The 16,443-nt window shown below is 39.2% G+C and overlaps 1 protein-coding gene across 7 annotated transcripts in view; it reads right to left on the reverse strand.

The window, feature by feature from the left end:
• TENM1 (teneurin transmembrane protein 1) overlaps positions 1–16,443 on the reverse strand; it is an 823,045-nt gene that overhangs the window by 59,837 nt on the left and 746,765 nt on the right. For all 7 annotated transcript variants that reach the window (XM_052673651.1, XM_052673650.1, XM_052673645.1 and 4 more), the window contains 4 exons: positions 13,053–13,172; positions 10,971–11,232; positions 7,649–7,916; positions 2,247–2,390 (listed from right to left, as the gene is read on the reverse strand). In XM_052673651.1, coding sequence (XP_052529611.1) covers positions 2,247–2,390; positions 7,649–7,916; positions 10,971–11,232; positions 13,053–13,172 — 794 coding nt within the window. The remainder of the gene's footprint in view (positions 1–2,246; positions 2,391–7,648; positions 7,917–10,970; positions 11,233–13,052; positions 13,173–16,443) is intronic.

Genomic DNA, 16,443 nt, shown 5'->3' on the forward strand with positions numbered 1-16,443 from the left:
ATTTCCAGTAGGGAATTTTTAGAAAGATATTCAGTGTCATTTCTGTAAGTTAATCCAGTGACAGTGTTTCAAAACAGGATAAATTTCATGCTACTCAGAAGTGTAGCTCTCCATATGTACAGAAGGATGCTTTAATTACAAATGGAATTCTCAGTATCTTCATACTTGAGAAGGCTCCTCATGCTTTCTATTTCACTCATGGTGGTATGGAGATAGGTCTGAACTGTACAGTTCTGAGTCTGAATCTTGTCCTTATTATAAGTACAGTTTACATATCTGAAATGGAAGAGCTGTCTGCTAGTTTCAAGATCAGAACTGTACTAGTTATTTTTAACCTTCTGAGTAATGCAGTTGACTATTTAGTTTTGTTGCTTCAATAGGAGCCTACAAACTGCTGTTAGTGTACTAGCTATGATACAAAAATCTTTTTTTTCTGTTCTAATTGCTTTTCCAGTTCCTACATACATATATAAGCCACAGACAAAGCCTACTACAATGAAGAGGAATGCTCAATGACAGAGCTGAGCCGTGGCTGAGCTCCACGCTCCTCATGACTGCACACACGTGCTTACACCCTGCCAGAGGTGTCTCAGTAGCAGCAGATGAAGACGTCCAATGCTTTCCCTCTGATGTCAGCCCCCTTCATGGCCAGTGCCGCAGGAACACGTGAGGAAGAGGAGCAGCTATGGGAAGCTGGGGAAGCGTGCACAGCCTGTATGATTTCAGAGGAGGTGCTGTGTGACTGACAGGCCGCTGCTCTCTGGTGCTTCCTGTGTCACACAGCTGGGATGGGGCCAGCAAGCAATTCATCACAGCATATCCCATGGTCAGGAGTGGTTTAGCACTGCTTGCATTATAATTGTATATTTTACAAAATCTGAAAACTTAGTGACTATAGGGGTGAATTACAGCAGGAAGCCCCACAGTTAGCAGACAGCCATATAAACTGGAGTTAGCGCCAGCAATTTAGTCTTGAAATTAAACTATGCAAGTGGTAAATTGGCACTAAGGAGGAGACTATAGGGCACACAGTTGGGGGCTGAGCTGACTGAGGTCAGATTTCTCTTTGTGTTAAATGTCAATAGCTGGCATTTAAAAGAGACAATCTATACAAACCAATAACACAGGGTATGAAAGAACTGCTGCTTAAAATGTCAAACTATTTTAAATCAAAACAGAAATCCAAATAATTTACAAACTAAATTTGACCTTTTGTATTTGGAATATTTATACTCTAGTTGCGCATTCAACAACAGAACTTGTAAAAACCTGACAGCCATACATCTGTGCATGAATCTTCATTATAGAAGTTTGCAGATGGAAATAGATTTCAGTGGAAAAACTCCCAGTTGGAGCAAATTGAGATAAATTGACTGAATCCAGCACTATGCTGGTTCCTGTGAGCTGAAATCTGACCCCAAGTCTCCCAAGGAAAGCGAGATATCAGTTTACCTGCAAAATCGTATTTTTTCTGGTTGGCATAACTTGTATTAAATTATTGTTTTGATAGTTTAATTCCTGATTACAGATATTGAGGGTAAAAAAAGAAAAAAAAAAAAAAGCAAAGAAGCAGGAATAAAATAAAAGGAATGATAAGATAGATTCAAGTCTCCATGCTTGAAGAATCTCCATGCTTGAAGAATCTCCATGGAGCGTTAACAGCATGACAAAAGGAAGAGCGTGACATCAGGATTTTTCTAGTGCTTTAAAAGGTGCTGGATTGCTTGTCCTGAAGAGTAATCTACTGCACTTCTTCACAAAGAGGGCAACCACAAAAGCCTCTGCACATTGGACTGGCCACTCATCATTCAAAAGTTCTGATTCCACACCTGTTCTGTCTCCCTCTATGTCTGTTGGCGCCAGAGACACCGCTAATCAAGGCTGGTCGTCGGATGAATTACAGTCTTCACTGAGAATATAACATACACAAACTCACCTAAAATGTAATACTTCCTTGCCAACGGTGTGAAAATGAGCCTAAATGAGCGTGCCCTTTTCCCATGCAAATGACAAAAACGTTGTAGTGATCACCAGTTAGAGATTATTAGTGTTTAATACCTGGGAGCCAGAACATTTAAAATATCCTTTCAGATGGCATTTACAGTTCATTTCTCAAGAAAGGAGGATGCACAATCAAAGAAAGGAGATTAAGTAGTAGGAACAGTAACACTGAATATCTGAACAATTAATTCCTTTAGAATTTGTTTTCTTCTTCTGCATGGCCAGTTAATAAAGGAACGACTTACCACTTTGTGGATTTAATACATGGTGTTTGTTTATGGACCAGCCTCCCAGATTTGAAGCATCCATTTCAAAGCCTTGAAGGATTACTGTTCTTTTCTCCCACAGAATAAAATCAGGACATGTCTCATATTCATATCCCACCGACACTGCAAACAAATAATTAAAGATCTATCAGTCTATTTTTTCTTCCTCTGTGAACTACTATGTAATTTTTCTTTCCAGGTTTTGATATTCACCTGTCAAGTAACGATAGCACGGATTTACCTCTGCTTGATTGCTATTGTTGAGTAGTATTTTTTTTAAAGAGTTTCAGAGATTAGTACCTTACAACAGCTATGGTTAGTACCACTTCAAAGAAGAGAAGTGTTTCTATTATCAGTTATAGTTGTCTTAAGAACATCAATCTTTTCAACTAGTGTTTCTGCTAATTATCTGAGCAGTAGCCAAAGGAGAAAAACAAAATCCACATTAAAACTCAATGAAGGGGTTTTGCTTGTTTGTTTGTTTGCTGGGTGCGAGAACACTGGTACCAAATTCTCATAAATTAGATTTTTTTTGAAATGCAACATTCTTTAACCTCACCTTGCTCTAAGGACTGCAGTTAGACAGAAATGGACCTCCAAACAGAAAATTATGCTATTCTGACAACAAATCCTAGATGCTTGGTGTAGGAAATATTGACATATTTTAGCCTTTCCAAAATAAAAATGTCTTCAAATATATTTTAATATGAAATAAAATGTAGTTCAAAAAACACAGTTTTCTGACATTTTCAGTCTTCTCACTTTTTCTATCTAGCAGCTCTAGGTACATTTTGCTTGAACCATGCATAGTTATAATACTATCAAAATTCCATTATCGAATTCAATCACAACATTTTGATTAGCAGGGAGCATTTTTGTTTGTAAGATAAATGTTTTATGGGAAGCGGAAAGCCGTTCCTTACATCAATTTCACTTGCCAGAGCTGCTTTGTTATTTTAGCAGAAAGAACCTGGTTTTGCAGCTAAACTCTGGCTTGGAAAAATCACATCTCCTTAAGTACTGCAGATGTTTAAAACTACAGGTTTCAGTATTCTCCCATTTTTGAGCTCCAGGAGCTCTTGTGACTAAAACCAGCACTCTTTCTAAGTGAGTCCATGGCTGTGTGCCCAGCTGTGTGTACGGAGCTTCTTCCAGAATGGCCACTGACCCCCTGTGCTGGGATGAGCCTTTAAGGTTCAGTAGCCAAACACACTATTTTCTAGGTGTTAATCCAGGGGGAAGATAAAGGGTAGATTTTTCCTATGAAGCAACCTCACACTTGTCACCTACATGTTAGCATCTTCGCCCCATTCAGGCACTTAACACATCCAATCCTGGGCCAGACGTGTATAGTTGAGAAAAGGGAAGACCTATAAGACAGAGTCACTCAGCCTAGCTAAGTGAATCATTACAGACCCCCACAGGACAGAGGCTGCTGTGAGGTACCACGCTGATATTTAGGTCAAGGGAGGCGTAACAATCCATACCATCTGAGAATCTGTGCCAATGGATCCACAGTGGCACACTTAACATCGCTGTAGCTAACTCTAAAAGTGCACCTGCTATTCCCCCCTTACATCTGATGTTTCTGAGCTGTCAAGCACCCTCTAGAGACTATCATTCCCTTCTTAAAAGTTCCCCTGCTCACAGGCAGTGTGTAGCTGCCTTTTTGTCCCTTTCCATCAGGAACACTCAGACATGCACTCACTCGGTGTGTCTACGTAAGTGTTTCTATGCATACGCTAAGAATTTTTCAGACAGCTTATGCTCCAAAAAGAAATAATGGGATGATCTTAATGTAGGACGTCCCAAGCCATCTAAATGGATGTTCCATACATTAAATGTTCATACATTAAAATTTCCGATCAACTGTTTTGCATGTAAAATAATCAAGGTGAAGCATAAAAATTACAAAGGCAATCAAGTGGCTGTGCTTGAAAAGTATTTGTGTCTGGCAGCGTTTGAAAAATGCTGTGGCTTTTGTAAATGAAATGACAATCTCAATTTTAACCTCATTGTGGAGCGTTATTTTCTGGCCAACTTCATTTATAACTCTTTTATGAGGTGACTGAGATTTCACTGCAAGAAGGAGAAGAATTGCAGTAGCTATCTTTTTGGACACTAACAGCCAGCAAGAGCAGTTGCAGCCTTAAAATGGATTTCAAAAGATTTACTGAAATCACCTGAACCAAAAATCTATTATTTTCACACAATTATTTAGAAGAATCAAGAATAATTTGTTAGCCCCAGCATATCACAGCTTCAGGGCTGCTGCTACTGTTCCAAAATAAAGGTATAAAAACATACGATATGATTAAGCACAACAGCAACCTCTACTTCAACCTCTCCTGAAGTATTTGTACTTATCAGCATCTTACTTTGAACAATGAATGTAACTCAACAGAAGCAACAAGTAGAACAATAAACTGAGGAGACCTCGGACTAATCTGCTTGAGAGTTTACATTTGCATCCAGGAGTGTAAGACGTAGCACATCGCTTGTCCCCATTCTAGGGGACGCAGTGTAAGATTGACCATATTGAAGGATTTACTGATGTTTCTCTGGAAATCTTGCCTTTTCCTATGCTGAATTACAGCAGCATGCAAACTATACCATGGAGGGTTGGTGTTAACATTCACATGATATTTTTTTTACTTCGAACAAAAAGAACAAATCCTATTTTATCAGCCTTGCTGCTACTCGGAGAAAAGCAAGTGGTCTCTCGTTAAAAAGACTTCTGGAACAGAGAAATACCAACTAACATTTTGGAAACAAATTTAAACAAAACTATTTTTGTGGTGAAATGTACTCAAAGCCATCTTTCCTGTAAACAATTCCATGATAATTTCTGTCAGCGACCTCAAAGAAGAATAAAGATGTTTATGGTAGTTATAAAACCAAATGCAGATGGTTATATTCCTGAGTTACAGGACTTCAACCTGCTGCAATTTAATTTAATTAAAATAAAATCTGAACAGAATGCATTATTAAATATTGGTAATACACTGGCAGAGAAAATTATTTTGACAAAATTTACAATAACAGATGCAGATAAAGGCCCCTGAATCCTACAGTGTGTCATATTAAAACTTTATTACAATCTAACAAGCATGCTAACAGTTCTCTTAAAGATTTTTGATCCTATCTTGCAAGAAGCATGACTAAAGTAAGCAAAAGAAAATAAAATTACGCCACAATTAAATGATTAAGAAGTTGCTCTCCTGCACCATTTTGCAAGCCTTATTCATATTTAAACATAAGACTCATCTATTTCTAATTTGAGAACGTGTAACCACAGCACCATTTCATAAGACGTTACGTATTTGATTTCCAAACATCCAGGCATGTACTGGACTTGATTATAATAAGGTTCTTGAATGATGTAGAGGGAATTGGCATACTGAACATTTCCATCTCCAGAAGGTTAGTGTTAACATGCACTGACAGAGCCTTGGTACAGGGCACATGTAAACAGTCCAAAGAAAGGCCCTCACCACCCCTCTGCTCCTGCCTGATTACCAGTGGGAATGCCAAAGGGCATGCAGGAATTTTGCTTTATTTATGGACTAGTAGAAATTTATATGTGAAAGCAACAATCCATTTAACAACTTCCCTCACTCCAAAACACTAGCAGGAATCTGTCAGTATGGACTGAGATGAGATTTGGCCTCTAGTAGTGGAGTTTCATGAGATGAGCTACAAAGGATGCTCCTGCTCCCTGCCACGTGCCAACCCAGAGGTTCAGAGAGCTCTCCTGTGTTAGTGCCAGCACCTGACTGTTCCCTTAGTAAAGCAGTTCACCCTTCTGCAGGTTTGAGCCAGATGTGGTAGATCAGAGGCAGATGGGATAATGCAGCAGCTCAGGATGCCTTGTGCTAAGGATGGAGCTTTGATTGCTTTAGGCCAATTGTAATGTGTGAGCTTCAGCTGAAATGAGAAGACCTGTGTTTCAGCCCTAGCATTCATAGCAGATCAGAAAGCTAATGAAGCTGAAAATTTGTCACTTATTTTCTGGTAGCTTCAGTTTTCAGCTGAATTTGTTCCCGATCTGGCTCATTTCATGATCAAATATATGTGAGTGGTGGCCCAGGGGAGATGGAAGGACCATGGGAACGTTCCTTCTGGCAGCAGCCTGCACTTCTATCAGCTTAAATAGGCTGTGGGATTGCTGTCCTAGAATAAGCTCCTTGTTTTCTGATATATTCCTATGTACACTTCATGATATAAAGTCATACTCAGTATTTTTGTTTCTAACATAATCCTTTATGGCACCAACAGCTACGTCTGCACCATTCTCCAAGCAAAAATGGAAGTGCTATCGTCCTCCTTTCTCCCATCTCCCATCCACACAGCTGCTTTGCAGCCTGCCTGGGAGCGTGTGATAAGAGAGTCAGGTATGAGATGTGCTGGGAGTTGCTGGGGATGGTGCAGCCTGGATGGCACCTCTTGGCTTTGCATGGGCCAACATGCCACAGACAACACGACAGGTCCTAAACGAAGCTTCTGGCTGCTGCCCAGATTAGCACTTTACTCTCTAGAATGAGGCACGCTCCTTGTGAGGATGGATGGCTTCATGGAGGCCTTGCTATACTTGTTTTATAGCCTGTTCCTGCCAATGCCTCTTGCTATTATCCCTCAACTTAAAAAGCAAACCAGAACTACTAAAAAAGTGAATAGGACTCATTCACAGCTCTAAGCTTTGCTGATAAAACAAATAATCTTGACAGAAATAGGTATTAGGATATGTAGGATTAGTCCATTAAGAAACAGAATCCCAGAATCAATTAGAAGAAACAGCAAGAGGAATCAAATAATGAAAACCATAACAAAGAATGTTGGATAAACAAACAGCACTTTCACAGACACCTTTCCTGTTGCAGTTTTCAACATATCTGCTTGGTAAAGAAAGCCTTTTTAATGTGATCATTTTCTTATAAATACCTTCAAACAACAAATCAAGAAGTTGTAACTGTTAGAGACACGAAATGTAGAAAAAAAAAAATGCCTGAAAGTTAGAGTTTTGTAAACCCTAAGTGGAAATGACATTTTAAATGTCACAGCCAAAAAATGAGAGAAAAAATGACACACCAAAGGTCATATTCAAAGTAACATTCAAAAACAAAGACAGCTGAATATAATGCTGTTAGTACATAGCCATTCTCAGAGGGAAAAGGGGATTTTCAAATTGATTAAATTAGAAAGATGACATTGGAGGAACAAGAAAATAAATATTCCTAGGAAACTACAAGTCATTTTAGCCAAAGAGGCATTTGATTAAAAAAAAAAATAAAATGTAAGCGTGGCTACAAAATGTATAAGCTGTACTTTCTAGGCTTCACTCATGTTAGAGCTTTTGCTTATACCAAAGTGATTCTACATACCCATAGCTTCTGCCAGACCAGAAACCTTCTGTCCATATATATCTGTCTTATTCCAGGCAAATGTGTAGACCAAATTGGCTGCAGCAGGAAACCATTTCTGAAGCAGGCGTCCCTCAACAGCAATGATCAGATGTACTTTTGTCATTCCAGAAGGGATGGTTGTGTGCGTCAGAATAACGCGCAGCAAAGTTTTGTACCCCGGCGTTCGACTGCTGAGATAACTCAGCTTCACAAAACTGGAAGGAATGGGGATCTCCTCTTGGACCACCTTGGGGAAAAAAAAAAGACATAAAACATCCTTGTATCTATGGCTATGGAAAATGCACAATTTATTTATCTGCAACGACAACAGAAGGCTGCTTTACAATTCACAATCATGATGTGATCACAATAGTGATCACTTCTGTGTTGATCTGAGCAATGCAGTATAGAATCACAGAATCATGGAATGGCTTGGGTTGGAAAGCACCCCAAAAATCATGAAGTTCCAACCCCCCTGACACAGGCAAGGCCACCAACCTCCAGATCTGGTACTAGACCAGGTTGCCTAGGGCCCCATCCAACCTGTCTTGAACACCTCCAGAGATGAAGTCTCTCCAACTCTCTCCAACACTGAAAATTTACTGGACAGTGATCCATCTATTTTGATAAAGAACCTCTTCCTATAATTCTTCATGTTTACCTACTGAGGAGCAAATGCTAGCTCCCTGTAATAAGCACTACAGTTCATAATGATCTGGATGACTGTTATAGCTTTACCTACGCTTTATTATTTGGGATACTCGATGAGTGTTTTTTTTTAATTATTATTTTATTTTAATATGCACACACTTCACACATTACATCATGATTTGAAGACACTATTCTGTTTTGGAGGCAATAACTCCAATGTTGGGAGAGCAAAGAAATTAGAAAAACTTTCCTGACAAACCAGCTTCTGTGCAGCAGTGCTTGTACTAGGGCTAAACTCCAGCAAGAGGGGGCATGGTGTTAGAAGGCAGGGCATCAGAAATCTAACAAGCTAACTGGGGACACACAGCAGTGAAGATGAAACAGTCAGGGCATCCGTCATCTCGCTAACAGGTGAGTCAGTCCCCATGGTGTGCAACAGAGTTCACATCCCACAGCACTGCTGTCAGTGCCGCCATCTGAATCACTGGGATCAGAGCTGGCGTGGCTCTGCCCATGTGGAGTGGTATCAACTTCCCAGCTGCTGCGAGAGGGACTGCAAAGACAGCGAGCTTGCGTGGGAAATGGAGAAGCTTGGCCTCGACCTTCTGAATGGCACAGGCCTCCGAGCTACAACAAGGGATTTAGCTCTTGTGATCTACTGAGAGAAAGGAGCTCTTGTAGGAATGGCTGAGATGGGGAACAGGCAAGAGAGGGGAACAGCTTCCTGAAGAATGCCAGCACAGTCGCTCCAAAGCCACTGAAAACCTTAACACTGAAAACCTTAAAAAGGTCAGTGATTTGAGTGAATTCCAGTAACAAGCCAGTCTCTCACAATCTTAAATTAGCTGAGTTCGGAAAAAATACAAACTGTTTTGTTTATATTCCCATTTTCCCATCTTTGTTGTTTAACAATAAATTCCCTCACTCTCACAACATCCTTATTTATGTACTGCAACAGTGTCACTGCCACAGCATTGCTGCAGTACAGCTGGAGGCCTGCCAGCACTTGTCCTTTCAACATATGAAACAGTGTTGCCAGGGAAATCCTGCTCCCTTTGCTGTTCCCGATTTGCAGTGTTCCCCTTCTTTCCTGCTGACATCCCAGCTGCCCCCTCTGCCATACATCTGACATCTTCTTATTTTTAATAGAAAAGCAGGAAGAAATATTCATGCATTGATACATGCTAATCTACTTCATTCTCCCATTATTCTGCGTTATTTTTTGCTCTTTTCCCAGTACCGTACAAGTTGACACTCTAATGACCCTCCAATGCTGAAAAATAAACAGGGGCCGAGTTCCCTCTGAGCAGACTGCATCTTTATGGACCTCATTGTTGTTTTTTTTTTTTAAGAAACAACCAGGAAGACCTCATGTGGAGTAATGTAACCCATTTTTTCTTACTGGTGCACATCAGTTATTAATTTCTTAGTTCTTCTCAGTTCATTACTTCACTTCATATGTTTTTTGACGATGGTCACCAGCTGGCTGAATCAAGATCTGTTTCTGATCTTACTGCTTGAATTCCGTGGAAACAACATACACTAATAGTGGGGTTTAGTTTAACGTGACCTAAAACTGGTGTTGCTGTATCTCGTGGGGCATTTTACATACATCACCTTTATTAAGAGCAGTTAAAGGCAAGATTAATACAAAGTGGTACTAAACACATAAAAGAGACTCGAGAATAAAAGATATTTAAATGTAAACAATCCAAAAGATCATATTAAAAGTGCTCTATGTTGAAAAGAATAATAGAAAAGAAAAGCAGCTAACATATTGCTGGAGAAGCCATTGTAAAGAAGATGTGAACAGATGAAAAATCCCTTGGAGTCTTTAAGGAACTCTGTGGAATGTCTCACATTGATGTCTGGTGATGTTGTACTGTTCATCTGTAACTTAGGAATGGTTTTGTGCATTTCTATAAATAAATAGGGATTTCAATAATAAATCATGACAAGACTTCCCCTCTCCTCCTTCTATTTTGAACGAAGGAATAAAGTATTTTAAAATATTAACAAAATGTGAAGAAGGAGAAAAGCATCTTGTGTAACAGTACTGAAGAGATCTATGCTAACCTCACTGCAATGAGTAACATCACAACGGTTCCTTGCTTTCATTGCTCCCTACTTGGTAGCAGTGTTTTCACAGCAGAAGAAATTAAAGCAGAATATGTACAGAGAACACTCACCATACTCCACATCTACAAATTGGTTTTAAAGTCTGAAACTGCAACTTTTGAATTCAATTTTAATGACTGACTTGAGTGAAACCCTTCTTTTAATTTTGTTTTTTAAACGTGTAGATCTGAGGTCTATGTGCTCTTCTGTTAATGTGCACTGATCAGAATCAGATTACAGAAAAATGTAAGCCTTCAGTAGAAATGTTTGATAAAATTGTAAGATGATCCTTCACTGACAGGAGTAATTGGGTGACCGAGTTTAACAAGCATGGACTTGTTTGGCTTTCAGTGTCAAAATTCACTGCTATTTGCAGAACAGCCAAAGGGAAATGTTTCCATGTCACTATCACCAAATAACTGTGTAGGTTACATTAACGAAGATGAGGAATGGTAATTTTTAACATTTTCTAGAACTTGTTCAGCAACCAAACCCATTTTTAAAAATGTTAACTTAAAAGTATTTTCATTACCTGTAGCTCTGGAATAACAGTTCCTCTTTCTGGACAGGAGCCTCCAAATGCTGTCAGGGGTGAAGGGAGTACAATAGGATTTGGACTGATGAAACTACTGACGTCACAAGATGGTATATCTGACTCTGCTCTTTGCATTACAACTTTGTCTACAATGACAAATCTATTCCAAGGCAACCAAAGTGTCCTTTTTTCAGATATGAAAGGAGATCTGTCAAAAACCAGGGTGACAGAGATGCCTCCCACAGCCACAAGGTCGAAACTGGAAAAGACAGAACAAAATTCTTAATTCTTGTATTAACATTACATTACCAGAACTTTCAGCGCATCACAAACAAAAAACTTTATATTGCTCATTATGGTCCTTAATTTACCAGGTAAAATCATTCCAGTGTATCTTCCTGATGTTACCACAGTATTCATGAAGAAGCTTCACCTCTCCACAGATCCTTTCTATAGGCATCAATAGCAAGGTACAGTGTTTCACTGCACTTCTGTCCCTCTCCCCTCTACTTATCACAGAATCACAGAATGGCCAGGGTTGGAAGGGGACCTCAAGGATCATGAATCTCCAACCCCCTGGCACATGTAGGGCCATCAACAACTTATCAACTAGAATTGATAATAACAAGTCACTAGTAACAAGAATCTGGACCTAGTTGATTTGGATTATAGAAAAAGAAATCCCTAGCTCAGGAAAGGGACACTTATAATCTGTGTGGGTATGGTCTGCAGAATAAGAAGCCCAACAGTCCGGTAGGCCTTTTCTTAACATATCCCTTTTCCATTTTCTGAAAGTTGCAGGAGAGTATACTGAATAAGAGACCCCTCTGTGCAGGATATGGTTTTGGGAAAATTGTGGATTATTTGAACCAGCAATGAATCAGCTCTTGTAAATAAGGCAGGTGAACTTCTGAAAGTTACATTGAAGCACCTTTGGAATATCTAGGCTTCAAAGCAGTGGGACATAGGAGGCAAGATACAAAGTGTTAATTTTCTGAGTTTCTGACATCCACATTCAAGCAACAGAAGACAATATGTAAATAGATACTTCACTGTCTGCGTTACTGAATGCATCTATTTCTGAGACTTTTGATGGTAACAAACTGTGATAAGAAGTCAGGCTTAATTATGCATATCTCATCACATTTCTCAAATGACACCGATTACATTCACAGCAAAATACAGGTAGCATATTTCCATGCAACAATTTTATCCAGACTAGCGTAAATAAGAAATAGTAATTACCAACTTTCAATAGTGTGAAAGTCAAGAAAGTAAAGTAAAATAAATATGCATGCTCCTTATGGTGATAAAGTGACAAACAAAAAACAAAAAAGTGACAAATTACACTCTTCCCTTGTAGGAAGAGAGCTTCTGGCTTCTTGTCTTTCGTAACACAGCCAAGAAAGATGAAGCCAGTAGAAGCTTAATACATCTGAAGTTTAAGAGTACATCATGATCCTACTGCAAATGGGTGACCATCCCTGCAGGGCAATGTAGAATATATAGGAACTCATCTGTCTTTGAGAACTAAGCTCAGTCAATTAGGTCAGGGAAGGGATGGAATGCTGGACAGGATGCAGAGCAACAGCGTGACAGTTCTGTCTCTGTGAAGATTCCGTCCCCAGTTTTACTTGTATGGCTTAGACGATCAGTTAAAGGAGTTAACTTCATTGACACTTCAATAAACTGCTTCCCAGATTTACAACAGGAGACAGAAAAAAGAGGGAACACAGAGAATTCTCTGGAAAGTCTGGAAAGCCTGACTACTGAACATTTTCAAATGTCAGGGATGTGCTGGTGCAGCATTATTGTCAGATTTTGACTCCATGTGTTTGAATGTCACTAATCTTGTTTCTGTTCAGTTTTTTTTTTTCTTTTCTTTTTTTTTCCCCTTTCTTCTTTGCCTCTTTACCACAGGTAGCTCTAACAGGTATGCTACCAAAGCAGAGTCAGATGGCATCCTGAGTCCACACTTTGACGAGTGAATTTTATCAGAATATTGCACATGAAGGGGCAGAGGTAGATAGATCCAAACTAAAAAAAAATAATAATCTGGACTGTACATAAAAATCTCACCTTCCATCTTGTCGACTGATGGTATATCCATACTCATTGTGGTGTAGAAAGCTGACATTCACACCAACCAAAGGAGTTCCATCTATTGCTACCACCTGGCCACGAATGACACATGCACGTCTGCAAGAAAAAGCATAGAGGCAACAACGTCAGACTCATCAGGACAGTGAGAAGGGTACTGAACTCGGAAACTGAGCTACGTTTCTGCCCCAAGCAGGGAGAATTGCTGTAATGTCATCATGACTTGATTTTGAATGAAAATTCAAACAAGCCCAAAAGATCGATTTGAAAAAACATTATAATGAAGAAGTCACACAGGTTGCCCTATGAATCGTTAGTGTATCAAGAATGCATTTCCCTTTCTGTCTACATTTCAGGACACCATTTGTTCTGCCATTGAATATCAATGCAAATGTTTCACTGATTTAGTTTGCTGCAGCTCCAGTGGTGATGATTTGTGAAAGGGGAGAATGAAACCTCTTTCTCTGCTGCTAAGAACAGGGCGTTGCTGCCTGTTAGAAAAAAAAAAAGCTGAACTAATGCTGTAAGGCAGCAGTGAGACACATGATCATACTTCAACCTCAGAAAGTTACATTGGTAAATCTAAAGAGCACCTGAACAGGTTATGCCCTCTGAAATTCCCTGTAGTGCATATTTGAACTTGTTGCCATTTTCCAGCATAAAAATCTTTCCATTCCACTAAAGAGGATGGAATATGGCAGCATGACAGAATGCACCAAAATCAACAGGTAGGAAAGTGAAATCATAAGTGGGTCCAAATATAGGCTGACAAAATCATACAAAATGAAAGCTGAAAGGAAATACAAGACTTAATCTTGTCTGTTCCTTTGCCTCAGGTAAGATTAACTATGCCTACATTACTCCAGACAGATGCTTGTCTATATCCTCACCAGATAACTCACTCCAATCCTTCTGTATGAGTGCTTTACTCATGACAATTTTTTCCTTCTGTCCGCACTAAATTTGTACTGTTGTCTTTTAAGACTGTTACTTTCACGTTAGAATGCTCTCTTAGCTTTGGCCTTTTATAAATTTGAAGACTGAAGAATAAAGGAGAAAAACACCATCAAGGATGAAGAATAACATATGAAATATTCTCACTGTGCAAATTAAGATCTGGTGAGATTTTCTTACACATCTATATTCCACTGAAATACCTTTCAGCATTTTGCCCCGTGCCCTCAGGTATTCTACATTAGCACAGCTCTGCTGGCTGCAAGGATCCAGGCTTTAGGATCTAATGATACAACTGCACAAATTTCCTGCAAATATGCTTTCACACAATGAACTGAACAGTGTAGGCAGAAGTAGTTGATAACGTTAAGACATGTAGGGTCAAAAACATTAGGATGTCTATAAAGACAAATGGTATTATTTATTATAACCAATAAGCATAAATTTAGACATTGTAATGTTTCCCTTTCAAGTTGAAAGTTTGCAGCAGACCCCAATAGGAACACAACAACTTTGTGGTGTGAATATGTAACCGAAAGGGAAAACATGGGGCCTCAAGTGGGAATTATTTAAGAGTCTGTATATAAACTTAAGAAATATCCCTTGAGAGACTAATTGATCAGGATCCAGTGAAATCATATATGTGAATTAGAGACCATAAATTTCTGAAAATCTGGACTTGTTTCCTAAGATCCAAAGCCACTCGACAGAACAATAATTTACCGCTATGATATCATCAAATTGAGCTGACTGTGACCTGAGAAAATGCAACTGGTAAAAAACAACCTCTTTTTCTGTATGCTATTCACCATAGCTGTTAGTAAGAATTCCATGCTCCCAGGACATAGAAAGATACTAATTATAAGCAAAGTAGATGAGAATTCTCAGAGGAATGGGAAATGCTGCACTAATGTCAGTACGCACCTTTCTGCTCCCTACATTAACTAAGTTGGTTGTGGTTTGAGCTGTGGGCAAAGTCTGCTGCTCCACTGAAGGCAATCAAATTCTTGTGTGTTTCAACAGACACTCAAGACTCACTGAAGAAGAGAAGCCAGGCTCAATTACTCTCTGATGTATTAGAATAGTATCTACTGGTTCCAATTGTTTTCTTGCATTTCTGACATCGACAGACTTATCTCTCACTTTCCAATCCTGTTATTAGTGCAGTCCATGTTTAAAAAGCTTGTGGGTCTAAGAGAGACTTGTAGGAGTCATCATTATTCAGCATGTTGTTCTAGTACTCCTGTTTGTTCATTCACTGATCCTCATTCCACAGATCTATCTTCTGACTCCACTATTTCCTCATATTTTATCAAGTGTACAGATTTCTGTGATAACAACTCATCAAAGTCTTCATTATTTCATACACAGTTCTTTTCCTCTATTCATTCACTTCTCATTATTCATAAATAATATTAAGAGACTTATCTTTCAACTTCCTGCTCCTTTTTTTATTCATCATATTTTACAAGCCACACACATTTACACTATGTGATAAAGACTCCTAAAACTCATTATTCTACGTTTATCTGTACTGAACTGTCTTTCCACTCTTTTAGATTTCATATGTTCTAAACCTTCCTTTGTGTCGACACATTTGTTCTCATTATTTACTATCTTTTTACTACCCACTCAAGTTGAAGAGTCTTCACTCTTTGGCCTCTTTTTGAATTACCAGCTAGGCGTTTGATCAGAATTACTTCTAATTTTTGCATTTACTGCAGGCATTAAGACCTTTTTCAGTTACTTTATGGCCAGCATGAATCTGCAGGGCTCTGGGAAGTAACAAAACACCCCCACACTGCAGCCACTGGCCCTGCTTCCCCAGGGTCCTGACAGCTCACAGAGCAGATGACCACACTCCAAATGGAGCGCACTGGCTTGCAGAAGATCTCGCTTAATTCCTTTCCTTAACAGAGTTTTTAGGGCTTTTTCCCCTCAGTCATCTGACTCCACTGCTATTTCACTCCTTCCTCGCCTCAGTGAGGAAATTCACTCTCTTTGTTGGACCTTGCTACTGCTCACTGCTATTAATTTTAATGAAGAAAACTCTAAACATCACTAGGCCTCCACAATGTGCTGCATTTTCCTCCTGGATTTTCAGCCTCTAAGGCTTATTCAACACATTTGTGACTGACCTGCTTTGATTTCTCATGTGGGGTAACAACTCATACCACCCATCCTACAGCCATTTAACTTGCAAAGACTACACGATCTTGGAGTAAGGTTGTTCAGATGTTTAAACTTTATAGTGAATGCAAAAATGACTTTTACAATTAGGAGTATTTCGGAAGGGAACAAGTCCCTGATAAGCTGCCTTTGTGTCTTCAATGTATTAAAAATGTTTCTAGTCTCCTGATATGCTGTTCTAAAGCTGCAGCTCCAGAGGGAGCAGTTGAGAGAAAGCAGAGATTCC

This window comes from Tympanuchus pallidicinctus, unplaced genomic scaffold, assembly GCF_026119805.1.
Source record: "Tympanuchus pallidicinctus isolate F22 unplaced genomic scaffold, pur_lepc_1.0 scaffold13, whole genome shotgun sequence".
In the NCBI taxonomy this organism is placed as follows: domain Eukaryota; kingdom Metazoa; phylum Chordata; class Aves; order Galliformes; family Phasianidae; genus Tympanuchus; species Tympanuchus pallidicinctus.